This window comes from Limanda limanda, chromosome 22 (genome assembly GCF_963576545.1).
Source record: "Limanda limanda chromosome 22, fLimLim1.1, whole genome shotgun sequence".
Classification (NCBI taxonomy): domain Eukaryota; kingdom Metazoa; phylum Chordata; class Actinopteri; order Pleuronectiformes; family Pleuronectidae; genus Limanda; species Limanda limanda.
In genome coordinates this window covers 15,644,453-15,671,903 of record NC_083657.1, presented here as the reverse complement: position 1 = coordinate 15,671,903, position 27,451 = coordinate 15,644,453, and the positions used below count along the sequence as shown (strand labels likewise).

Sequence of the window (27,451 nt, the reverse complement as noted above, 5' to 3'; positions counted from 1 at the left end):
CCCACTTGGGACATCCTCTGGTGACCATGAAGTTCAGCAAAGGATGGGGAACTGGCATTAAATTGGTTGAGACATCCAGAAAATAAATCATGCGAACTTTGATGGTGCCTTGACTAGTACTACTAAAAGGGTGACATTTGTGGTTTGGAGCGAAATATCTCAACATACATTTGGGTTTACACAAAATTTGGTACAATAATCATGAGGTCAAAATGTATATTTGTCCAAGAATTTGGTTTACAACCAAATGCTTGAGGAAGTGGCCAAGTGGAAATAAGTTGGTCCCACAATAAAGTTGTTCTCGTTCATACATGTTGCTGGAGTTTTGATTGTGTGATGAATCTGAACATTCACATTTTGTGGTAAGCATGTACTATACTAGAATAAACTTCTAACTCAAAGCAAACTATCACCTCATAGACTTGCTAGCATGGTTTTAACCATGAGGCGATTCTTTGTATCTTCCCCCTAAACCTACCAAACCTTTCAGTTTTCTGAATGTAACCAAACTGATGTGACAGATTAGCAAGGAAACCAGTAGCATCAGGTCAGTCATATGGGTGGTTTTGGAAGGCAGTGAAAAATGGCCTGTGTTGTTGTTTAGGCAGGATGACTTGAGGGACAGACCGGAAGAAATAAAGGGAGAATTGAAAACTGCAGGTAGTTTAAAATTTGTAGAGATTGGTACAACATGCATTGCACACACACTCAAACACACTCTTATACACACACACAGCCTAATATGTTTCAGGAGACCTGTAGCCAACTCCAGATTTATTCTGTTGGGGAGAGTTAAACAACACAGAAGAACAAAACACTCCTAGCGAGGCCAGATGTCCGACCCTATCACATATCATTCACACACATAAACACAAAACACACTTTGCCATGCACGCACACCGTACAAATGCTACCAAAGTCAAACATAGTGTGTTATGCACATATGCAAGCACAATGTGTTCACACAAGCATTCATAAGGAATAAGCTAATAACATCACATGTATTTGACACAGAAATGCAAGTGTACTGCACACACACCATACACATGATTACACAAGCAAAACACATACACACACACACACACACACACACTATGTCTAAACAGATGCCACTCACTGCAGTAAAATGAAGTGAGCCAGCGCAGGCCAACATCTTAAAAACTCCTGTGTTATTGTTGGTACAGTCGATGTTAAAGACAAGCACGGCCATTTACTACATTTCCTACAGGAAAGCTGCTTTCCGAGAGGAAAGGTTACTTTCAAATCCACAGACCTGTGGGTCTGACTTGAGAAACTACAGACATTTAGTACTGACACTTGTATACAAAGGACCGTCTTGTAGATAAGACTAGTAAAAGTCTTAAATCTAAGAGTAAATGTTTAGTAATGAAAGAGAGAGAGAAATAGAGTGTGGAATAAAAGAATGGGAGACAGCTTGTCTGCCAACAAAAGTCATAAGTGGGACACAAATACACACACTTGTTACGTATGACTTGTGTATAAAGTGGGTTGCAGCTTGTAACATGCATAGAATACAGCATTGTTACTCATAACTCTGTCAATTCACCACAAAAGTATTTTGTCATTGTAGTGCAGCAAGGCAGTTTATAAATTCTACTTGTTTTGATAAATCCAAATCTGTCATATTTCTGCCTCTGTCATATTGTGATTGGGGTGAATTAAGTTGAATTTAAATTAATTTCAGGAGTCACAGTGTTAAGAAATTACAGTTTAAGGTTGAAAACAATCCTGGATCTGCCCCCTGATCCATAACTATACACAAACATTTTGTTTTGTTATTATAATGATAATACTAATCATCACTCACACAAAGTAGAGCTGAGGCTTTTAGTCTCTTAGTTTTAAAGATTTTTGTAGTATGAAAAGCAAAACCTGCTGTTATAATGGCACACTAAAATCTATTAAAAGTAATCCTGAGCAGAACATGTCTGTAACAAAGGGATATTCCACAATAAAACCCCAAATATCAAAATCACTGTGGTGCTTAAGTGAGGGAATCAACACAGGCAGTGGGATTCATCCGCTGGGAACCGTTTGTCTGAACCAATTTCATTTCAGTCCTTTCAAAGCAATCATCCAATAGCTGTTGAGATACCGTATTTCAGTCTGGACCAAGTCAGTGAATAATCAATTGATAAAAAGGCTAACATTACAATCCCCAGAGCCGCCGCTACCATGGCAAAAATGATAGCTACTAAAAGCTAGATTTTGACACAAGGAGCCTCTATAAGACAAGGCTTCAACATGGGGCTAGTTAGTAACCCTAACCCTAACCCCTCGAAGGCATCTGTCTCCTTTGCCTACTTGGTAATCCAGTTTTCTGTAGACAGTTTTTCAATGTAAACTCTTCTCAGCGAAGTCTGTGGATTATTAAGACTAATTTGAAAAGAGTTTCCGGAAAGGAACATTGCTGATCCAACGTTCGTCTCCATTGTATTTGGGAATGAGGCTAAAATGTGCAACTCAAAACATGGACGTCTGAAACCAGAGCCATCTGTTTGGGCACTTGAGTATCGTCTCAGTTGTTAAAACCTTGTTGTGTAACTTTTATGAAGCCTGTTTTCATAGCCTGGACAATGTTTACAGCAGGAGCCTACATCTCAATTGGGCTAACCCACTTATAATACAAAACAGGGGAAGTCAAACCCCTCTGTTGTGTAACCTAAAACAATATATTTGAAAAGAAGTTGATACTTTGTGAAACCAATATTTACAATAACTTGTAATCAGCACATTGGAATAAATTCTAAAACCAAGTTCTTCTTAAGATTGGTGGTGAGGCTGGAAATTCCAAAGCCAAGTAGATAAGTGCAGATACATTTGATCCCTGTTTATCGGAAAATATAACTTGTGCCAGAGAGGCAAAGAAATGCTGCATGTTTGGTTATCTGCAGAAAAAAGGCAGGATAATATTTATCAAAAAGGAGTTTGTCCCTGAACGTTGAACCAGTCTGACCTCATAGCATTGGCTGCCCAGCACCCACACATCAGCTGCTAAATGGGCAATAATGTGCAATGAAGTTGTCATTTTATGGCATCAGCGCTGATAATAACATACCATTGACTACCAGTGTTTATAGTGACTTGACAGTAAGAACACCAGAGCTCTCAGATGCATTATGTTATTGTTGAAAGGTTAATGGTTGTGGGTAATAAATGTGCTGAAGTGTTAGTGAAACTACTGCAAAAGAATGGCTTGTTGTTATGTTCAAACATGGTGTGTGTGTGTCAGGAGTATAAACTGCAGGTTTTATAGTGCCTCAGTATTCCATACAAGTTTTCACAGACTTTTACCAACAACTGACAACTGTCCGCATCAATAAAAAACTATTTCACACACACAAATGGTAAATGGTCTATACTGAAATAGCACTTTTCTATTCTTTATGGCCTCTCAAAGCGCTTTACAGTTCAGTATGAGCTTTTATGCGATGTACACACACATTCATACAGTGCATCTATTGGGGGCACTTTTTGTATGTCAGGGAAATTTGGGGTTCAGTATCTTGCTCAAGGACACTTCGGCATGGAGAATGTGGTACACTGTGATCGAACCGCAGACCTTATGATTAGTGGACACTCCGCTATACTCCTGAGCCACAGCCGCCCCGACAATATTTCTGTTTTCCTGCATTAATACATGAAACCTGGGCCTACACAAGGCAATGCTGGGCATTACCCTGTACATTCCACCAGTCACTTCGAAGCTACTCAGTTAGGTGAGAGGCATAGAGAAGTGTACCTGCAGGTGGAAGCCTGAATGCTGCACTCCAATAATGTTGACTCTTCATCAGAAAGAAGCTTAAATCTAGGGTTTGTGATCCTGACCTTAAACCACTGAAATCTAATCACTTAATCTTTGAGTCCAAGTCACAATTGAAAATACCCTAACGGTGAAGTTGAGATATCGGGTTCAAAAGGTCAATAACAGGCTTTGTGAGGCCTCTGTGACCTTGAAGTTTGACCTCCAAATGCTAATCAGGTCACGTTTTGGCCAGATGTAATGAGATTCCCTATGGATGTTCCTGATATATTCATAAGAACATGAGGTCAATGTGACCTTGACCTTTGGCCTCAAATTGAATCACTTCATCTTTCAGTTCAAGTGAACATTTGTACCAAATTTTAAGAAATTCCCTCGAGGTATTCCTGAAATATTATCTTCACAAGTTCCAAAATGTTTTTGTAAGGTCACAACAACCTTACACTTTGACCATTAATATCTTATCAGTTCATCCTTAAATCCACAAATTATTTGAATGAATTCCCTTAAGGCGATCCAGAGATATCGATTTACAAGACTAGAAAGCTGTCATAAACACGAAGGCATAATTGCAAGCAACTATTTATAGGTTTAGAGTCATTACATTTCATCAATGACTTTGATGTTTCAATTACTCCCATGCAAATCTCACCATATAAACTCTCTCAGGATAATACAGCGGTTTGAGTGAAATACTCAATTAGACTTCTCCTTTGCCACGCAAGTATATTTTGTTTTGATTATAATTCATTAAATCAGCACCTTATTATACCATCTGTAAAGTGTTTGTGTTAATACCCTCCTAAGGCGCTCAGTGACGTTGTTAAACATTAATGGGTTTCTTTTTCTTAATTAACCAGATGTCGGGTTCATTGAGCAGCTGCTTCTTCTTTATTCGGGCGTTTGGTCTCTTCGGGAGGTAAAACATTTCTGACGCACACATCTCTGGCCTCATCGTAACTGAGACCAACTGAGAAGAAAAAAACAACCGAGACAGTTTCCTCTGAAGCGACTGTGCAAAGACCAGTGGCTGCACGGCCAAGAAAAGTCAAAGGGAATATAAAAAAAAAAAGTCAGGGGGTTCTTTGATTACCTGCTCTAACCAAGAACACCTAGTGGAACCCGCTGTTCTCTGGGAGGACAGTCTCGTTGCATGTGCTGCATTAGCACTCTCATTCTCCACCCCAAAATTGCCCCTGAATCACCACTTTCCTTCTAAAGAGCTGTTGTTTGTGGTCCAAAATTATGGCACAGCTCTTAACTCGCTGCCGTCATCCTGACCGCCGAGCACTCCCACTCTACTCGCTCCACAAATACAGCAACCCCCAGAAAAGGATGGGCAGGGAGAGGCTTTCGGGACTTGTTTGATTGATTTCAATCACTGAAATAATGTTAAAATGCACCAATATATTAACCAACTTACTATTTAAAACACATTTTTATGTCAGTATTACATTTTACAAGTCTAGGACAATAAAAACCATTACCAATAACAAAGGAATCCTTACTCACTTGCATTTACCACTTTCACAAGCAATTGAGCCAAGCATAATTTCATTGGTGAGTTGACATCATCCACTGATAAAGTCTGTTGGATGTAGATGAAATGAATATAGTCCATTTACTGGTTATTAACATGGACCACTTGGACAACTGAGCCGATTCAAGGTCAGTCATGTCGGCCTCATTTGTTGATAAAATCTGAGAGAGGTGTTTGAAAGCTCTTGAAAAAGACAGAGTGTAGATCAGTGGTATTGTCAGACTACTGCCAAGCTCTAATAAAAGCATGTTCTCAAAAAGCTTGGCGATGGTTTTTATTTTATTTTATTTGACTTAAATAAGGCCTAGCGTAGACTGTCGAGTTGTCGTCCAAACTCTTCCGCAGACTACCATCAAGTCCAATATACCTTTTTCCATTTCTTTCCATTACTCACTTCCTTTGTTAACATTGACATCAATATTCTGATATTAACCCAATAATGCCAATAGTTTGAATGACCTGCTGCCACGTAAACAGTAATGTCTGATTATCTTAATTACTGTCACACTCTGAATAAACAATAATCAAATGAAGGCATCAGTAATATTCTGTGCCTAGAGCCACTAGGTCGACACATATATTCTAATTAATCCCAATATAATGGCCTAGAGGGAGATTTCACAGCTTTGTGTAACATCAACATACAGCAGTTACCAACTGCTTGATGACATATGCCCTGGGTGTGAACAAGACGGAAAATAAAAAGGAGTAGAAGCTTTTGAAAAATTATAAAGAAAAATGTAATATACAGGTGTAGTATTCCGATCTTAGCTGCATTATGTACACAGGCATAGATCCTAATCGATACAAGCATGATTGACAAAATAATCAGACTTTACTCTGTAGCGAATGCAGGGGAATGTGAATGGAATATTCTATTAGCAACTATGGTACACACACAATTAAAATAATGTTTAGTTCAGAATAAGATCAATAGACGAAATGTTGCTGTCCATGTAAACACTGTTGTTGCATTATCCATTATCCTACAATACACTGGTATACAGACCGAAACAAAGAGGGCATCAGCAACAGCTAGAGGCACAAATGGTCAAATGACCCAACGCAGGCCTCCAGGGAAGGGAGGGAGGGAGGAGTTCCAGGATGGTAAAACTTGCAATTTTCCCTTAAATTACTGTACAAACATAATTTAGGTCAAAATGTAAATGCACCACCTATACTCACTCATGTGGAAAAGCACAGAGCACTGTAAAGCAGAAGAAGCCTTTTCATTCATTCTCTGATGTTTACAACGTGTAGATACAAATAATGGTAAAGTGAGCTTCACAATGGGTTTCTGTGCAGCTGGGAGTTGATATTTGGATGCCTCACACCTCCAGAGAACGTGGGAGTACTATGAACAGGCTCGTACATCAATCTCCCTCAGAACATGACAGCTAATTTGCTCCATTCTTCCAGTGTGCTTGTTTTCTGTGCACGCGAGTGTGATGTGTCAGTGTGCGTTTTTCAGCCAATGGATGCCCCTGAGGAGGACAAGCCAAAACAAATGTCAATGCCCAAAGAGGACGAATGCTGTGTGTGTGTGTGTGTGTGTGTGTGTGTGTGTGTGTGTGTGTGCGTGTGCGTGTGTTTGTGTCAGAAGTATAAACTGCATTCACACAGTCAGCGACGGTTCCTTCTGCTTTGTTTATAAAACTTTTTGATTTCCAGAAGAGAAACTCTGCATTTCCACTCGTCCTCACAAGTGTCTCCTACGTCCCTCTGAAATAAGTCATCGTGTTGGCAGAAGCTGCTTTTCATTTCCTGCCGTTAAACTTTTCACCCAGTGAAACAAAACAGCTGCACGTTGTTGTGCTCTTCTGCAGCGAAGATATCTGAACAGCTGTTATTTTGAATCAGCTGTTCTTTAACCCCCTTTAATGACTCATCAAATGATCAGCTGCATAATACATCAGAGTCTGGTACAAAATAATTGGGCTGTTCTCAACTATTTTAACAATTTGCCCAATAGATTGTGAAAATCTTTGTTGCATAGCTTTTCCTGCAAACTGACTTTAAGATAAAATGTGTCACTTTTCTACATTAAAATATCTAAAAAGCTTCGGCTTCCCAAATGTTTCCAACCATTTTCAAACTTAGAGTAAAATTGAATTTTAACCCTGGTAACTAAATCATTTAATTTGGTCACCTGCATATGCTGAAGATGATTAATAACTTTATATCATTTTTTTTATATATATAATACAGATGGATGACAAGTCTTTACTTCCTCACAGTGTACAAAAATAATGCAAAAATATCCATAATACAGGTGCTGCAATCTTGCGTTTTTGATTTAGAAGTGTGGAGCTGCAGTATCTAGGTCCAACCAGGCACACACACTCGACCAATCACGGGTCAATCTCAACTGTCAATCACAACATTTCATCCAAATCTAAATCATCAAATAGCTAATTAAATCTAAACTTACAGGAAACGTTACATTGAAAGCACTCGGACATATATCAGTGGGATGAGAACTACCTGAAATGACAGAAACCATGTGAGGTTTATGTCCTTTACAACAGTCAGCCACAAGGGGGTACTCCAGACATTTTGGCTTCACTATCAAGAGCTGTCATGTCGTCCATCTTTATATACAGACAATGGTAGAGAATCATTTACCTGCACTCATATAAACACATACACGTCTTTTTATCTTTTTACTGGAAAAGTATTACAGATGTTGCCGTCGTTATTGGCCCTGTAAAAACCCATTTGTGTCAAACTCAAGCTTAGTCTTATATAACTACAGTATGAGAGAGAGAGAAAGAGAGAGGGAGAGAGAGAGGGAGAGAGAGAGACTGCTGCAGTAGAAGCTCACTCTCCCTTCAGCCTCCAGGGTCTTCACCTGTCAGTGGCTGTTTTTAATTCAACTTTAAGCCACATTTTTCTATTATATTTTCATTTGAAACAGATGAAGGATTTCAGTCATCAGACATCTGGATCTGAAGTTATCATAGAAACAAGCTGAGCAAACATTTGCGGCAGCCAGCTCCCAGCCCCTCGGAGACGCCCTGTGTCAGTCACACAGCGTCAGAGGAAGCGTGTTTGTAACGTGAAGCACCTTTAATGAGTTTAATCAGCATGTCTGCTTGGTTTGGAGAGGAGAGGATAAAAACTTCCTGAATGATGAATGCTGCGGGACAACAACCCTGATGATCCCACGCTACCTCAGAACCTCCCTGACTTCTGTCTTTTGGTGTTGTTTTGATTGAGAGACCCCTAGCAACATAAACATACAGACTGTGCCTCTAAATAGGCTTATTGAAATGTTTTCATCTTCATTTCCAAAGTACGGGCAGGGCAATTGGATTAATTGGAGTTTAAAATGTTTTTTACACAATGTGTCAAATATTGTTACCATACTGGCTGTGACGGCAGTGTACGAGTGATGTATGATAGAGAAACTGCTGCACATAGATGCACTGCATTAATGTGTGTGTGTGAGAATGGGACAAAACTGTAAGCTATTTATACATAAGCTATTTTGGTGACAGATGAGAAAATGTTGTCGACACCAAGACGCACAAGAAAGTAAAATGTGTATTTTCCAGTCATCCAGCCAGTGGACCCTGAGCCTCTAAAGACCATCTGTAAATGACTGATATACAGTTTATTGATCTACAGTGACAAATTGGATGATAGTGTACCCGCACTGTATGCAAATTCCTACACAAGCGAACAAAAACACACCCCATGTAGTCAAAGCCCGATGGGGCTGTTTTGGTTACGTTCCTTCACATCATCATCATTCACTTCCTTCACACTGTCTCATTTCAATTCACACCAGTCAGTGCATTTGTCATTTTTCCATTTTGGTCTTGACAACTGATTCTCTCGTGGCTCTCGGCAGAGTGCATGCACACAAGGAGCGTTCATTACTTTGTCTTAGTTTCTGCCACTGAATCCTCAATTATTCAACATTGTATATAAACATACAGGCTTATTCTCAGTATTTTCTCTAAAATCCTGTCCTGTTTATTATATGATTCGCTACAATACATTTGGCCTCCACCAGGGTCCAGAGACAGAAAGATCAGTTTATCTTCTGCCCTCAGACGAAAACAAAACGTCAATAGTGCACTCATTACTTTTTTTATTTTAACAATAGCCTTTCATCTTGATTGCATTCTGTAACTGCCTCATTGTACAGTAGTTTACCACTATAGGCCTGTAAAAAAACCTCCCACACAGTCAAGATGTATTTACTGCCCCTGCTGGTCAATATATATATCCTCTGTATTTGTGACATACTTGCAGTTACCAGCAGCAACCACAAATGTCCCAAATGAACTTGGCCTAACGCAAGTAGAAGGGTGTGAAGAATGTTATTCACGGAATGAAAATTTTTAATTAATTCTGAACAGATTTTGAGATTCCAAGAGTATGATCCTGTGCATTGTTCCTAATGTTATGTTGATGGGGGAAAAAATGTAGCTACTCGGGCTGAAAGATTATGGTTTCACTTCCTAGTTTGACCAATGACGTTTCAGCAGACTTTGGTTGCCAACTGGTAAACATTCTGTTTATTATTAGTATCTTTATTAAGTGAGTTTTTTTTGTTTTTAAAGACTACTAAAAGGACAGGGGCATTTCAGGGGGCAATCGCATTTCATCTGGGGCCAGTGCCCCCATCGCCCTGGATCCGCCCCTGTTCTGAGGATGATTTAATGAAGATGTTGAACATGATAATTATTGACAGCTCTATTATCACAGCATTTGAACTGGATCATTCAGACGACTGGAGCTCAAACACTGTTGAGCATATCCAAGGTCGCAGGTTACTGTCACATAAGCCATCACATAATAGCTAATAGATACCAGAAATAAAACGCCACTGTTTGCTCGTGTGACAATCATTAACAAACGTCATCCATCGAATATTGAATTCAAACTCATGAACTCAGGTATCATGGAACGACTTGTGTTTGCATTTATGAGTTAAAAACAAATCAACATCATAAAAGCACAGAATTTATCATTTGGATATTCGTATTATATCTGTGTGTGTGCGTGTGTTTGCATGTGTGTGCATTTGGGTGCATGTGAGTGAGTGTGTGGGTGTCTGTACTGACCATTGAGTCCTCGTCCGCAGTGAAGACGGTACAGGCATGTGCCTGCATGAAGGACAGGATGGTTCCTGCGATCTTCTTCAGTAAGACCTCAAGACACTGCTGCTCCTCAAAGATCAGACTGGCCAAATCCAACAGCACCTGTATGAATACATCATGTAGATATTTGTGTCTGTGCCTACACGTGTCTCCAGAAATAGGGCTGTGAAATATACATTGGGGAACCTTAAAATGGAAAAAATAGCCACATGGCTCAGGAACAGGAAGGAGATTTAAATAAGGGCAACAAAGAGAGAATGTGGTAAGAGAGGAACACTAAGCCAGCAAATACAAAACAAGGAGCTAGTATCTAAGAACGGCTACAACTGTCACATGTACATGGTTCAGGAATGAAAAGTCTACTTATACTACAGGACTGTCCCTGAGACAAACTCAAAAGGGCTAAATCTTTAACCACAGCTGAGAGCCTTAATGGTACAGTCGAGTGTTCAAAACAAATGTCCGACTCACAGTCAGAGGCATGTCATGAGGCTTTAGGGCACAGTCACACATACTTGAATGTAGAAGAGGTGAACCCGCAGTTGTGTCTTAATTCAGGGGATGCATCTTTCGGAGGATGTGGTCTACCTGGCCCAGAAAGACCACCCTGGGTAGACCACCAAGGCAGACCGGAAATAAGACAGCTTTCTGTCATCTGCATCACGAGCTCGTCCCGCCCTTATTGCTGTTAGCTGTTAGGTTGATGTGAAGCCTGATCCTCAAGCATTGAACGTTCTGTCCTCTTTGAAGGAGTCTTTGAAATGGGACAGACTAGTTGCACTGCTATGACGCAATAGATCTCCAAAGGATTCATCCCCTGAATTGAGACACAGCCTTCGCCTCCTGTTTACTTCCAGTCTGTGCAGTAACACATTTGCTTCCTGTTGCAAATCATCAGCCGGCTTTATGTGGAGTTCAACTTTGAACTTTGACCTGCAACACTCGTCTGCATTTGTGTACATGTGACCGTGCCCGGAGCCTGAAGCACAACACGGCCTCAATTGAAAGGGAAAAATGTCAAGTACCTTTTTGTGTTTGTTGGGTTTATAATTCAAACTGTAATCAAAGACAAGCTTTTTCATTATGTTCTGTAAACTTCCATTGAATGTGCAGAAACTGTGCTACATACAGTTTCTCTCATTACCTGGAGATAAACCATCACACCCACCTGATTGCGTCGGTTTTCCAGCTGCGACGTCTCGTAGAGCTGAGCGTTGTGCAGGACGATGCCTGAAAAGGCCAAATAGGCTGAGAAGTCCTGTGAGGGAGGAAGAGAACAACGTGTGAGCACCATGTAGAAGGACGGGGAGAAGAGTGCACTGCAGGGAGAAAATGATGAGGAGAGAGGAAAGAGGAAAGAAGTGAGGATGGAGAAATGGCAGATAATATGAGGAAGATAGACAGTTTTCTCTGTATGTACAAACAGAGTACTGATACAGTACTATTACAAGTTTCAAGAGTTTATCATATACACAACGATTACATTAAGCAGTCGTTTGCAATGAAATGCTTGAGTCACAGGCTCTCTTATGGCAATGCTCACCATATTACAAGCAGACAAAAAAAAGATAAAATGGAATATAAAAATGTAAATAGAAATAAAATTTACATATCTAAAATATATATATATATATATACCTGGATAAAAATATTTTGCTTATACAGTATTAATACAGTTTTGTCCCAACCGTACTGTATCTCCCTTGGAGTCTTTTATACGCGAACCAAACGTTGTCCTTGTGAGTGAAACACTGAGTTTTACAAACCTTTTCATCCTGTTCAGTGAAGGCACCATCCTCCCCACTCTTCTTATTGATAGCCTGAGCCACTCCGACGACCTGCGACATGCGATCAGAGGGACAATTTGTTTCTCTACACAGATCTGATATGGAAAAAAAGGAGCTGGAGCACAGTGCATGCTGCTTCACAAGTCTGTGTGCCTAAAGCACGACTACATATAATCTTGGGAAAAGTGGGCAAACACCGTGAGTACTGCAGAAAATAAGGAGCCCTACAAGATTCGGGCTTTCAGTGCTGCTTACTGATGTTGTAAGTCTCAAAACATTATGACATCACTCGACATTGTAGTGATAATGTGTGGTGTAGTGTATGTGCTCCAGTATGCTTTCAGTAATGTGCTTGTCAGATCATTTAACAGTATCACGATAACAGCATGCCCACCCCCCCCTTCCTCAAGAAACCCATAGTCTTTCACATCATTATTTGTGAGACCTATGTTGAAGTATAACTTAACAAGATGCTCCACATCACTCATGTCCCTGGCTTTATTCTTTTATTCTTGTAATATTATGACTTTACTCCATAAACTTCTGACTCACTCTTGTAAATTTACAACTTTATACTTGTAAATTTACAACGTTATGCTCATAAATGTATTACTTCTCGTACATGTATACATTTCTCGCAATATGTTGAATTATGACTCGAATCCTCAGGATAATCAGACTTTGTTCTAGTAATATAACAACTTTATTATCAAAATCCAAGACTTTTCCCTCTTTAGTGGCCCTAATACTCAAAGCAATACATCACCATGAAATATAACAGAGAAAATGACAATTTAATTACTGACATTAGCCTGCATTTTCATTCATGACTGTGTTCTTTTTATTCAGGATTCAACTCTGTGAAAGAGAACAGTCAAACTGTCCCATGTGCTCACAGTTGAGGGTAACACCTGTGCGTGCCTGATAGGATGAACTTGTGTTGTCTCACCTCGGCTCTGTGGTTCTTGATGGGCAGACACAGGATACTGTGGGTTTTGTAACCTGTGATCAGGTCCACCTCAGCATTGAACCTCGGGTCCTGGGGAAACAAAACACACACATTTCAGGTTTGGACTGTTCTCATCATGTCCGGTGCTCATTGCCATTCACCACTGAGCCGCCTCACTCGACATGAAAGGGACCAAACATTCAAACAAAGTACGAGCCACTGGCAGCTTCAGTCCATCTCCTCTGTATTCAGACGCTCATGCATGCAACCACAACAACCCGTCCCACCACCTACACTCAGGACAACCGCAGATTTGCATAAAGAAACTGAGGCTCTGTAGTAGCGGCACGCATGCAGCTGTTAGCATTATGCAACCAATTCTGCTCTTCTCCAAAAAACCACAGCCTCACACCTACGTACTCTAGTTTCGATGGCACTCGTAATGAGTCACAAGGAGGCGAGCGTCTTCTCTGATGTGTGAATGTGGAGTTTAAGAGGGAGAGGGGGCTTCTGACGACATGATAAGGACCCCCGGACGGAGAGATGTTTTGCTCAGGCGGGTTGTTTCTCCTGCTGCTCCCACCCACCGGCTGACCTTTAAACACTCCTTTCCCCTCTGTTCATTTCCTTTATCTGCTGGACTCAAGGGGAGCTGTTTGTGGGTATAAAACCACGACGAGAACAGGAACAAGACAAACCACACTCCAAACAAAACTGGTTGGATGTGGTGAGATAACACGGTACCTCAGGTTTGTATCACAGCTGTGTTTTTGTGCGTCTAACAGGGTTCTCAGTGTGACCAAAGGTGTAACCAACTATTTGCTGTTGCCACACCTGCAAATAATTATTTTCTTCAGTACCCAAAGATAACACTGGAAGAGTAACAACGTGAAAAGCTTTAGAACACACTCTCTCTCTCACACACACACACACACACACACACACACACACACACACACACACACACACACACACACACACACACACACACACACACACACACACACACACACACACACACACACACACACACACACACACACACACACACACACACACGCAACGTTTTCAAGTGGCAGCGAATTTAGGCACGCCATCAAGTATACAGCAATCGACAAATCATTTTTGGGGTATTATAGAACAAAAGTCGTTACACTTAAAGAAAGTATGTGGAAGCAAAGAAGAAGACAACAACAGTTGTGCAGGGAGTAAGTATATGTGTGGTGGTTGGAGTGGGGTGTCTGTTTGGGTCGACAGGAGAGAGGAGTATTAAGTAGTGGGGGCGCAGGATGGAAACAAAGGAGACAGAAGAGAGAAAGACAATAATACAACGATCAGCAAAAGACAAAAGTCATGTTAAAGTCATTGTCCCTGTAGGAGGGGGCTGGCCCACTGTGGGTTGATCCCTCCAGATTTGACAAATCATGACACAACCACTGTTCCCCGAAGGCACAGCTCCCGCACTCGGACCTGAACAGGTGTAGAACCACCTGCAGCTCCATGCTGGGTTTGGAACTGGTCATTATCTGCACTTTCTGATTGAAGTTGTTGACCCAATTTCAACAAATCCACAAGAAGGATAAAAATAGCTTCGAAAAACTAACTTTATGACATAACAAGACCTCAAAGATTATCAACAACCCACATGATGTCCTCCGTCAATAATTAACCTGTGTTACCAACAGAGATGTGTGAGAGCAAATGAAGAAAGTCTGGTTTTATTCCAGACCTCAACCTCCAGAGTACAAAAGGAGGTCAGTTTACCTTGTGTATTGACTGATGCACTTTTCACTTCAGCTTTTTAGTGTTTGGATATTGGACACCAACTATGTATCCCCATATTGTTTTTATGGCTGAGGATGAAGTGTCTGAGAGATTTTGTTTGCAGAGAGTCTTCTCTCAAATATCCTGTGTGTGTGTGTGTGTGTCGACCTATTGTCACCCCTATACAGCTCTGCACCTTAACATGCCCAGACACGACCGATATGTCTGTGATGTCAACTGACGCACATTAATTGAAGCGATGCTCAGTTACGCTGCCATTGTGACTTGCCCCCATGTGATATTTGGAACAACATATCCTTGATGTCTGACTGTGGAGAACAAAGAAATAAACAACTTGAAATTTTAAACTTTCTTTTTATGGGTGTGATTCTCCTCTAGAGGGTTTTCAGAAGCCGATGTTCCACGGTGACTCACTGTGACGCAAGCCACAGCATCTGTTCACAACGAGTAAGCTTACCAAGTTTATACACACACAAACACTTATGCAAACACACGCATTCATCTTTCAAAAATCCAAGAAATATGTGATGGGATCAGGTGAAATCAAAACCAAACTCAGCGAATGATATGATAAATCCTGCAAGATTGTTTTTCACCCCACCTCAAGGTTGCATTTTGGATGTAGCACAGTGAAGGCATTGATAAGAACCCCCCGGCCAGCAGAGGGCTGTAGCAATGTAAACAGGCCGAGGGGGGGGTGTTTTTTACTACGCTGCTGAAATCAATGTAATCCCGAGCAGACTAATGGAAAGCTAAAGATACAATCAGAGAGCCTGGGAGTCCCTCAGATGACGCAGATGGACTTCCTGGAAGCAGTATCAGGTTCCGCCGTAGTACGCGCACACACACACACACACAAACACTTGCACAAATGCACTCTGCAGTATACACACAAAGATTATTGTGCATTATTTAAGTCAGTTAGTGCACAGCATGATGCACACGCCCTAATATTGATTGACACTCACATTGTTTAATGTGCATTTTATGTGGGGGTACAACACTGATTATATATGCTGACAAATGTATGCATACACAAACAACACACCAAACCTGTGTCTCATCTGAAAAATCGAACATAATAAACGCATGGAGACACACACTTGCCATTTCATTTAGTATATTCATAGACTTACACAAGCAATAATTACAAACAAGTTGGCACAGATAATTGTGTTACTTTGCTTGTGAGGACGCTTCTTGTCATTATGCATTCCTTAGCTCCTCACCCTCACCACGACAACTGAATGCCTAAACTAACCTAACCCTAATCCTACTCCTAATCCTAGTCCTAAACTAAACTAACCTCACCTCACCTAATTCTAACCTGAACCCTAAAACCAGGTCTTAACCGTCAAACTGAAGTTGTGAGGACCTCATAATGTCCGTTTTGAGCCAAAATGAGACCACACATCCGCAAATATATACACACCAGCAACCACACACACTTAAAAACACACAAGTGCACTCATTTAAGCCGCTTTCAGACATGCAGAGCGGCTTCACGTGAGAACACAAATGTCAGAATCAGTTCCTATACAGAGTTTCAAGAGTTTCTCGTCATAAATGCCGAGGCTGGTGTGGATGTGCTGTCAAAAACTAAAACATGTGATTTCCACTGCAGAATGTATATGTCATGTCCTGCCTCCTGCATGCCCCTCCCCTCACCTGAATGCTCCGGAGGTGTTCCTGTTGCGAACGGGTCATATGTTAAAGGGAAGGCAAAGTACTCACAATGGCTTTGGAAGCTGAGTGCACACACACACACACACACAAACACACACACACACACGCACAGACACACAGACGCTGGTAGATCATCCCATCAACCACTCTTGTTCTCTTTGTGTTTCTCTCTCTCTCTCTCTAGCTCTCTCTCCCTCATTCTCAGTCACATCATCACCATCATCATTGTCTTATGTTCAGCAGGAACACACACTCACAACAGATTCTGCTGTTTTGTGGTCCCTGAAGTATAAAAGCACAGTTTCATAACCAGCCTTGAATCTTGAATGGAAGATATTTCCATGGAAGCAGTGAGGCAGGAACTGCAACCTTGAATCAAACAATAGGTCTGGTTTTAGTGAAATGTCGCACGTAGAAGCACAGTCAAGAGTGCACTTATCTGAGGCGGAAGAAATGTTAAAGTGATGTCGGGTGATTGTAAGGCTGGAGTCGTGCTGTCTGGTTAAACAAATTCAGATTGAAGGCCCCTGTACACACTGGGATTTCAACAAGAGCTGACGATCATGGGAGAAATGTTGTGTCAGTTCACATAGTGGTCATTTCCTACAGTGAGACACATCCAGCGATGGTCATTTTAATGGTTTGGAAACTTTGAAGAGACTGCCTTTTAAATGTAATAATGAGCGATGCCTACAGTGTGATTTCTGCTACATTCATGACTTAATAAATAAGAACAGCATCAGTATCATTTCCTCCACTCACGTGACAGCACTGTGCGTCAATAATATATTTTCTTTTCTTTTGACTTCTGCATACAACGGTCATTTCAATATTGGATTCTGTAAGAGCTAGACATCCATCAATAAAACTACATCCTTATAATGCATGGATCTCTTGAGGACATAAGGCCTCATTTCTACTTTTTCCTTCACAATAAAGCTCAGCCTCGCGCAAAATAACTGCTGCCAAATGTAGGAAAACAAAATTTCCACTTGTTTCCAATATAACTTCACAGAGCTGCTGCCAACAACTTGAAACTGAACAGAACATCAACAATAAAACGCTCGAAAAATGAAAGAGAAAACTGGGAAATTCCACTGTCCAAAGTCTTGACAGTTTGATGGTCGTAAAGATATTAACCCTTTGAATAATAAAGCTTTCGAGTGCGACTCTGCATTGTTGTCAATATTCTCTGCTGGACAAAAGCACGACTTTCCAACTGAAATTCACTGTAGACAAAGATATTTTTGGCAGTTCAGATGAGGTCAGCCCAGCATGAACACACACACACACACACACACACAAAAACACACACTTTAGTTAGACTGACATGACCACAAACAAAACACATGCATTCAATTATGGCCACATACAGCACTCGCTCCCTCTCCCTAATCCTAACCTTCTTTGTCTCTCGCTCTCTCCTCCTGTCTCTTTCACTCAAAGACAAACATCTCTCTCACATCTGCTTCTTTTTTAGAACATAATTCTTCCAGAGGGCGGTTGCACTCACAACAAACACATGCATAAACATACACACACTCACAGGCTAACACGATCTTAGAGTAGTGGCAAAGCTTCATCCACAGCTATTCTGTTAGCTGTCTTTAATCAGTTACTAGTAGTAACCAGGGATCACCGATGCAAATTTTCAGAGGCAGCTGGGGGGGGTTAAAGGTCAAGGGCTCGATCTCCTGAGATCCAATCTGGAGCTACATATTCAAAACAAGGTTGCCTCTCCATCTTATTGATGTAGTCAATGTAATCGTACTACATATAACATGGACAAATCTTTATCATTCTTAAATAGCTTGTTATAATGCAGTTGTATGACAACAGTCTTCTTTAAAATAGTAAAAGTATTGCCATTATTTTATGAATTCGCTTTTATCATATTGAACTATATTCATGTAGCTTTTATTCGAAGTACTAATATGTGTTCATATTACTTTATTTTTTAATATATATATTTGTTTATTTAAGATGAAGAAATTCACAAGTTTGACTTTCTTCATTGATTTTTTTCCTTTTCGTTTTTCAGACCAATTTCAATCTCAATTCAAATGTATTCATATAGATCCAAATCCATAAATGATGTGAGGCACTTTGCACAATGCAATATGCACACTGATCAGGGAGAAATGTGTCCATGCATTGTTGGGTTATTTTGTACTTACACACACACAAGCAGAATTAAAAACAATACACTGTTCCTGGCTATGCCTGTGATCTGGGTAAGTATTAGCAGCTTAACATCAGGAGAGGAAGCAGAGGGGAATCAGATAACCTGGCTTTGTCCAAAGTAAAAGAACACACCTACCAATGCTACCAAGGTTCTTAATTACCTTGACAAACAAAAAACTTAAAAGAGCAGTTTGTGATCTTGTGGGAGTCCCACGGTGGAACATTTTACACACTTCTGTGCTGAATCTCCAGCTAATTCAATTTTGGCTTTTGTTTCTATTTACAATGGACTCGAGGAAGCTGCTGTCCCTGTTTTTCCTAAAATAACAAATTGTCGTGGGTGGTCCTTTATATTTCTGTCACTCAAAGTGAACAAAAATACAAATGTTTAACTTTAAAGTTCAGTTGAAATGGTGTATGTATTTCAGAATTATTATTTTCCAATTGCAATCGTGCTTCTTTCTGTGCCATTGCAGAACATAAACCATATTACTGGCGACAGATTTTAAAGTCAGACTGGTTTGATCATTGATTGAATTGTGAGAGAGGCGTGGTGTCGAAACCTGATCACCCCCAAGGTCAACGCACTCAAACTGTCAGGGGTCAAAATGAAAGAGAAGAATAAGGAGTGTGTGAGTGTGTGTGTGTGTTGAGGGGGGATGAAGATGAACCCTCCAGAGAAGCACTTTGACCTACTTGCCCTTCTTTCATCCCCCTCATGCTCCCACCTGCTCTGTCAGCAACATGCATTAAAAACACCCCAAGGCAAACACAAGCCTGTTTAAACGAACATACAAATGTGAACAGATGCACACACAGAAAAAAACACCTCGTGAGAAGCATGTGTCTGGAAACGTGAAGGCAAGGAGACTAAATGCTCACCTCGTACGCGTTCTTGATGTTGAGTGGCTGACCCGTTGCGGCGACGTGTCCCACGATGCCCTTGTTCCACTCCAGCTTGATGCAGCTACTGGAGGATTCCTCCAGTGTGGTTCCCTCGGCCACGTCGAACAGCCGGCTGACCAAGAACTTTCTGTTGGAGCTGTCCTCACCCACCTGGGAGAACACACAGGGTCACACAGCTGTTTTAAACCCCCCTTACTGTTCGCCTACACTACAATCACTGGGTGGACAGAGAAGAATTTCATCTCAGGGAAACAGACGAGTTGATGATCCGTGAACAGCAATATTTGCCCCAATAGATCTAATTAAACTAAAAGGGGAGGAGTTTAGTTTTCCTTTGTAAAGGAATAAGACTTGACTGCAGTCCCACAAAACACAGAAAAATAATACAATGAAAATTAAAGCTGCACTGATCAATATTTTTAATTTACAACCAATTGATTCTGTCATGTGAAGCCATATTTCACATGTGATATGAATAAACTCTCCGGTTACCTCAGCTTCGCAAAGCTTTTGAGCCTCTTATAGCTCAATTGTTTTGATTTTCCAGCCCACTCACTGCTCTAGTAAGTGTTCCCAGTTGTGGGCATCGGTTTAGTTTGAAAGGCACAAAAAAACTGAATTCTATTCAATATAAAGTAAAATATATTGTTTTGTTAATTAAATGTGAACATATAATACAATAGTTGCAGAAAAAATACTTTAAAGCAGCGACAGTCAGTAACGTTTCTCATAAAAAATAGACCAAATGACTAATTTGGAGGTTTTTACTAAAAATGATGAACCAACATCAAATCATAACCAAACTATGCAGTTCTCCACAACTTTTTAACCTCTTTTAAATTATTGTTTTGGTTTTAAACCTTGTTTTCAGTGGCACAAATTCTACTTGAAAAGTGAATCGTAATTAACAATGACAAGCAGCAGTCTAACATATTGTTTTCAGCAGCAGCAGGTAAATATCGAGTAAAAGCCACAGGGCTTCACATAGTTTACAGACTATGTACGGAACATAGCATGGAGTTACTAACTTTTTTCTTCAATGGGATACATTTAGAATTTAGCTGCTTAGGTTTCAGGGTCCTGGTGCTGATGGTATACAAACTCACTGTCATGTCTTACTGTAGCACTAGAACAGAATGGAGCCATCATTAATGTTGCTAGCAATAGCTCTACTTTTCCTACTTGCCCTAGAACCAAACATCTGCTGTGATAAAGGCCCATTGGGCTTCCATTCATCATATGTCTGCTGGATGTGTAAGTTAGCAGCTGTTTGCTCACATGTGAGCCGCAGTATGTTGGTTATAAGGTGGCTTAATGTTGCTTTGATGAGAAAAATATATAACATTTTCAGTCGAGCTTATCCCCAATCCGGTTTAATATTACAAAGATATGTTGCACGTAGCAAAATATGCTACACAAAGGCAGAAATCTACCAAGGACAGACTGATTAGTCGGCAAAAACTGTCTGGAGCTTGTCACATCAGCAGCATGCAGATATACTCTAGTGACCTACATCTCCCTGGCCTGGCTGATCAAAAGTGCTTCCGAATTACAGTTTGACACCCGCCCCCCCCCCCTACCAGGAACAGCGAGTAGCGGTCTGCAGCGATCAGCTCGTTGATGTGGAGGAAGATCTTGTGGCAGAGTGCTGTCACGTCCAGGTGACTCGACACGTCCTTCACCAGCTCCAGCAGCCGGGCGCAGCGGTCACCTCCGCTGCCTGCCCCTCTGCACCCGCCACCCACAACAACACCAGCACCCTCGCCCATCACCGAACCTCGGAGAGAGACAGTCTCGCGGTCAGCGTCACTCAGAAACGTCAGGGAGCCCTCGGAGTCCTTAACCACGATGGGTCTGAGCGGGCGGTCGAACTCTGACGCTGAGATTTTGCGGGTCGGGGTGCCGGGCGCCGGGCTGGGGGCCGGGGAAGGGCAGCGATTGTCCAAGAGGAGCGTGGGTGGGAGGATGGTGGAGGCAGAGGGTGGGCCAGGGTCTGTGGACGACTGGTTGGGCCGCTGCTGAGCAGGATTCTCTTTGGAGGCTGATGGCTGGATGGTGTGGACTCGCTCAGCAAACCAGGCATTCACCATCTCCCTGTCCAAGTGGAGAAGAAACAGTATGAGAAGCTTTGACGACCAGCATCAGTAGTATGAGACTTTACATTATGACGATTTCCACCGACACAGACAGATGTATTGGCCCTGACAGACAACTCAAACTGAACATCTGAGTAGAAACACAAGATTACAACTTGAGTTGTCTCAGAAATTGTCCCCCCAAATCCCACATAAATGCAAATTATCATCTGTACCTGTACCAAAACTAAAACAGACTTCCACCTGAAAGCTTTTATCTGCACTTTGCACTGAAAAGTGAATGATATTTGGATGAAATGGTTGATTGAAACATGGGCAATGAGGACAGAGCGGTGACTCTCAAAATAATGCGCACGTAATGTTTCTGGCTCACACATCTGACATCAAAGGCACTAATTGTAGTTGAAAAAGAACTGTAATGATAATGACAGGCGGTTTGATTTTATCTCTCACTCAGTCTAACAATCTTAACATGTGACCTGTGCTGAGATGTTCAGTGTCAGACTGTTCTGACACGTTTTTCTACTTCTGTGCTATTTTCTATTTCTTTATGCTGTTTTCTGCTCCAAGCACCACTCGTCCTTGGTTTATTCCCTGACAGCAGACGTTTTCCACTTCAGTCTGCATTTGAGCACTTGTCCTACACTTATACAACTATAAGCATCATCATATACAGAATTTTTCTTATAGGATTATAAGACTCAACTCATTGTCAAGCCACAATAAACAGATAACAGGCATAATATTTACTGAACAGATGTCCTGCTGTAATCTCTGTAATCTGATGTACTGTCCACACTCCCATGCTGTGTCAGATTCAGACTCCAGCAGGTAATTATGAGTTTGAGAAGTTCCTTTTTCCAATCAATTGTTGTTGTTCTTAACTTAATTTTACAGTTTCAGTTTTCTTTCAGAACCTCTACACCTGAATCGGAAGAAAATGGGGTTTTAAGGAGTCCTCTTAAGGCGGCCTGAGCTCAAATATCCTGTTTGAGGAAACACAAAGGGGAACGTATCAGTGGTGAACCTTCGCTTCTAGATCACTTCCAATTTTTGCAAGGAAGCAAATCCGCAGCATGGCTTTGTGTGGAGTTCAATGTCGGTGAAATTTGACCCCTGATATCCGCTTCTTATTCATGTGTGTGTGACCCTGCCCTCAGTCAGAAGTTCAACTGAGGGGCTGCAGTTAGAGATAAAATGAATGACTTTTTTTAAATTATGACCCATGAAAATAAAATAAAACTGTAGAGCCAGAAATAAGCATAAATCAACAGTTAACCAACTTGGAATAATGCATGAACACTCCTTATGCCAACATAAGTCAATGCTAGCTTTGTTAAGGTTATAATCTTTATTTTATTGCTTATGTATGCAAGAGGAAGAATGTGTTATTGATTTAAAAGTGTATTCCAGGAGTAAAGGTTACAGCACAAGAGGGAAGCTGTGATGGTTTAGATAACGGACCCTGGTTCCTGGAGATACAGGTAAATATATAAATCCGTCTGCAACTTGCTAGTCAACTATTCTTCAGTGAATCCTCAACTGTTGGAGAGGCAGATCTCTCTTTTGCCTAATTGCCCTCTGCACATTAAATACAAATTATACTTAACTACAAGAGTGCTGTCTGCTCCAAGCTAAAAATGTACTGTTGTGTTTGTGAAATTGCAAATGCAAATAACCGCAGCTTTTGGCATTATCACAGGAAAACAAGCAAATGTAGGCATTAACATAATGCAACTGAGAATTTCAAGACTGGTAATTAGAAGCAAAAAAAAGATCCATCTATATACATCTATTTATTCATCCACCCATCATCCATCAGATTGCGGTGGAAGCAGACAAAGCAAGTCGGACCTAACGTCCCTCTCTCCCTAAGATGTTTTTTAGCTCCTCCTCTGCGATCTCTATGTATTCCTAAAGCACATGTGATACATAATCTGTTACCTGACGTCTCTTATCACTTGAACGTGCAAAACTTTAATAGAAAGCCCTCTGGATAATCATGATAATAATTCAACCGGCTCCTTTTTGGCACAACGGCACCTTTTTCGCTCCTAGCTTCGAACTCTTCACCCTGTCTTTAAAGCTGCTTTCAGACATTCATTGAACTCTGGATAATCTCCTGAAATTATCCGGAGGGGCTGTATGTGAGAATGCAAACGCCTGAGGCAGAGGCTCCCTGACAATCTCCAAGTTTTTTACTGCCTAACCCTGACCCCTAGTAAAAGTTCCAGAGAGCGTCCAAATGAGATGTTTCTATTATTTAAGTTTTTTCAGTTTTTCGTCTGTTAGGTGTGAACTTTGAAAAACAACGAGATTTGAGAATTTGTCAGTGATATGTTGATGTGCTGTAAACAAAGATATTGGATCTTCCCATTGGAATTTACATATTTTGTCCTCCTGGCTCCAACCCTCCCCTGAACCCTCTGGAGTTGTGAAAGGTAAACTCCACAAGTTGCAGAGTTCATGTCGGAAAACGACTTAAGGCTGAGCTGAGACACCCTACAGAGGAAACTCATTTCTGCAGCTGGGATTAGTGATCACAAATTTTTTCACGCACACTAACAGAAGCTCCTGACCACAGGTGAGGGTGGGAGTGTGCATCGACAGGTAAAAGCAAATATATGTGAGCATGGGTGACAAAGTCTCCTCATCTGTTTGAAAGCAGCCAGTGTGTATGCCGTTGCCCCTCCAAAGTGTCTAACGTGGATATTTACTGGAACAGATCTAATGTGAGTGTGTTTGTGTGTTAACTCTAAATTCGACATGATCGCGGTGAAGTTTCCTAATCACCCAGTCACACTTTTCAAGCACACTCATCTCTGCTTGGTGAAGGTCACATGGCTTGTTACGGCTTGTTTTCCATCTCCCACTGAGCTGCACTGCCTCCCTACAGAGCCGACCCTAATGTATCAGGGGGAGGTGTGGCTGAATCAATACCTCTCTTAAGAAAAATGCCTCTCAACCTGATGCACCAATCTACTTTTTTCCGCTTTCGGAATTCCAGCAGGAGAAGAAGACACGTGTCCTCCGGCAACGCTTGTTATGGAAAATTTCTCAGGACGGAGATGCGATTGAAATAGATTGTTTCTGCCGTTGCTTGATACAAAGAAAACTGATTGAAGTTGCCATGGAGGCTTAAGTGGATAATGGGGTCTGAAGGGGTTTGTCACTAAAACAAACAGACCTGGAGTGTCCTGATCAAGTGCTGCCCGGCTGATGAAAAGCCCAGATATGCCTCCTGCGACAAAAAAAAACACCTTATATAGCTGCTCCTGCCCCGAGAAAAGTCTGATGTGCAAATGAAATTGCACATTTTCCCGAGGTCTGAACCAAAGGAGGCCGCGAAACAGGAGAAAAAGCCATTCCATTTATGGCACAGGCACCTACGCGTGGAGGGGTGGGCTTGTATAATTATCACCAAGGACCTATCCTACAGGAAAGCTGCAAATTAAAGGGCAGTAAAAGTTAATGTTTAAAGGGGCCCCGGTGCAACTGGCAGGGCTGTTACTGATTGTGAAGTGGATGGTGAAATTGAACGAGAGGCGAGCATGGGAGGAAGTGGCGGCCAGCAGCAGCCCACCTGAGCTGTGACAGGAGCTTTTTCCCCAGGTCATCATGGAACTGACCATCTCCTCCACTGCACAGGCTGTTAGATGGGATCAGTGCAGGGTTGCACACACTTCCTGAGGTAAAGTGACACCTATATAGAACACAAACAATCCAACACTAACAGAGGAAATGAACCTGCTCCTGATGGGCGGCTGGGCTGCACACAAAACCAAACTTGAGTTGTAGTTTTTTTTGATTTGCAGAGGAAGCCCCCCCCCCCCCCTGCTCAGGAAAGTACACACTCGCATTCAGATCCGGGCTGCAGATCAACACAGCACCCCCCTCCCTCCCACCTCCACCTCCGCTTTTACCTGGACGCCTTCCTGATGAAGTAGGAGTGGGTGAACTCCAGGTGGTCGTCCAGCCACGCTTCCATCCTCTCGCTGTCCGCGGAGCAGCAGTCCTCCATGGCGCAAAAGGGAAGCCGACGACAAGTCTCCCACCGTGCGCTCCGGTTACCGACTACATGAACCCCCCCCCCCCCCCCCCCCTAGTGCGCGCCCGCGTAAAACCCCGGTGCCGGAGAGTGTGTGCGGAGGAGCAGAGAGAGAGAGAGAGAAAGAAAGAGAGAGAAGAGGAGGAGGAGAGAGAGAGATAGAGATAGGGAGAGAGAGAGCTGCTGGTGCTGGCGGGCTGCTCGGTCGGTGCACGCGGATCATAAAGCGGTGACTGTGCGCTTCCTCTTTGGTGAAGCGACTGTTGTGAGGAGTATAGGGAGAGGGAGAGAGAGAGAGAGAGAGAGAGAGAGAGAGAGAGAGAGAGAGAGAGAGAGAGAGAGAGAGAGAGGGAGAGAGAGGGGAAGAGAGAGGGAGAGGATCACCTCCCTCTGTCACACTGTTTTGATAAAGGACGCCACCAATGTACACAACATCCATTCGTTTACAACACGGCGCATCCATAAAGTATTATTCTTATTATAGAACACTGGACATTCCTGGAACCTTAAAACAAACTAAATTGGTAACGGCCCACGTGGGAATATGGCCTGGTGCTATTTGTTAAAGACTGAAGGACCAGTGGGAAGTATTTGGTAATCTTTTTTTTTTGCTTTTGTTGGCCCGGTCGCTCGATTAGTCAAAGGAGCACAGTGGATGGAGCAGAAGGGAACAGTGGATTCCTGGGGATTAAAAAGGAAATGTGGAAAAGTGGAAATCCTGTTTCCAGTTGTTGGGGAGTGAGGCTACCTTTGATAAGAATAGATGGCATACGGGTGTGGGCCACCGTCGAGAATGATGTGGCATATCTGGCTGCCCAGCAAAATGGATGTGAGCCCAGAGTTGCCCACTTATAAAATAGCAAATGTCCCAAAACAGACACCTGGAAGAAACTCGACACATTAGCATTGAAACTCTACCGCCGCTACCATCGGAGGTTTAATTGCAGAGGGACGCAAACACACCAATGCACGATTAAGAATGCTCACAAAAGCCGGGGCTCCATGTGTAGGCTACGTGTGTTCCTACGGCGTAGTTTCAACGCAGATCCATGAATTGGCCTTAATCTGGACTTGACCCTAAAGTGACCCATGTGGTGACATAGGTACATTACATTGTCGGGGTATATTTTACACTTGACAGAGCGTTTTCACATCAGGGTGACGAGTTCTGCTCTTATCCAAGCTCATGTGTGAAATTTTAGGAGTGAACATTCAAAGTGAATATCTTGTGATACATGGTCCATATACATTTGTGTCAGAATCTCAGTTTGATACATTAGTCATAAAAGATGTGACTTTCAAGACTGGTCCTAGGTTGACAGATTCTGTCTGAACTGTCTCTCTATCCACCCTGGTCTCCATTGAAAAGCCAAAATATAAAACCTCAACAAAACAAATATGAAGAACCTCTAGGGAAACGTCCTGGGAAGGTTCAGAAGATGTTCCCATCTGGTTAAAAAGTTACATTCCCACATTCCCAAGGGCACATTTGTTGTGTTCTAAGATATAAAGTAGCTTGTAGAGTTACTCAAAGCCGATGAGTAACTCCAGAAACTACAAATTTCCACAGAA

At 41.8% G+C, this 27,451-nt stretch overlaps 1 protein-coding gene across 1 annotated transcript in view; it reads right to left on the bottom strand.

The window, feature by feature from the left end:
* Positions 1 to 25,852, bottom strand: part of pde5ab (phosphodiesterase 5A, cGMP-specific, b) — a 57,457-nt gene extending 31,605 nt beyond the window's left edge. Inside the window, exons 1-7 of the mRNA XM_061066298.1 lie at positions 25,755 to 25,852; positions 21,316 to 21,829; positions 19,712 to 19,885; positions 13,175 to 13,264; positions 12,205 to 12,276; positions 11,607 to 11,696; positions 10,403 to 10,540 (exon numbers count right to left, since the gene is read on the bottom strand). Coding sequence (XP_060922281.1) covers positions 10,403 to 10,540; positions 11,607 to 11,696; positions 12,205 to 12,276; positions 13,175 to 13,264; positions 19,712 to 19,885; positions 21,316 to 21,829; positions 25,755 to 25,852 — 1,176 coding nt within the window. The remainder of the gene's footprint in view (positions 1 to 10,402; positions 10,541 to 11,606; positions 11,697 to 12,204; positions 12,277 to 13,174; positions 13,265 to 19,711; positions 19,886 to 21,315; positions 21,830 to 25,754) is intronic.
* Positions 25,853 to 27,451: the final 1,599 nt, after the last annotated feature.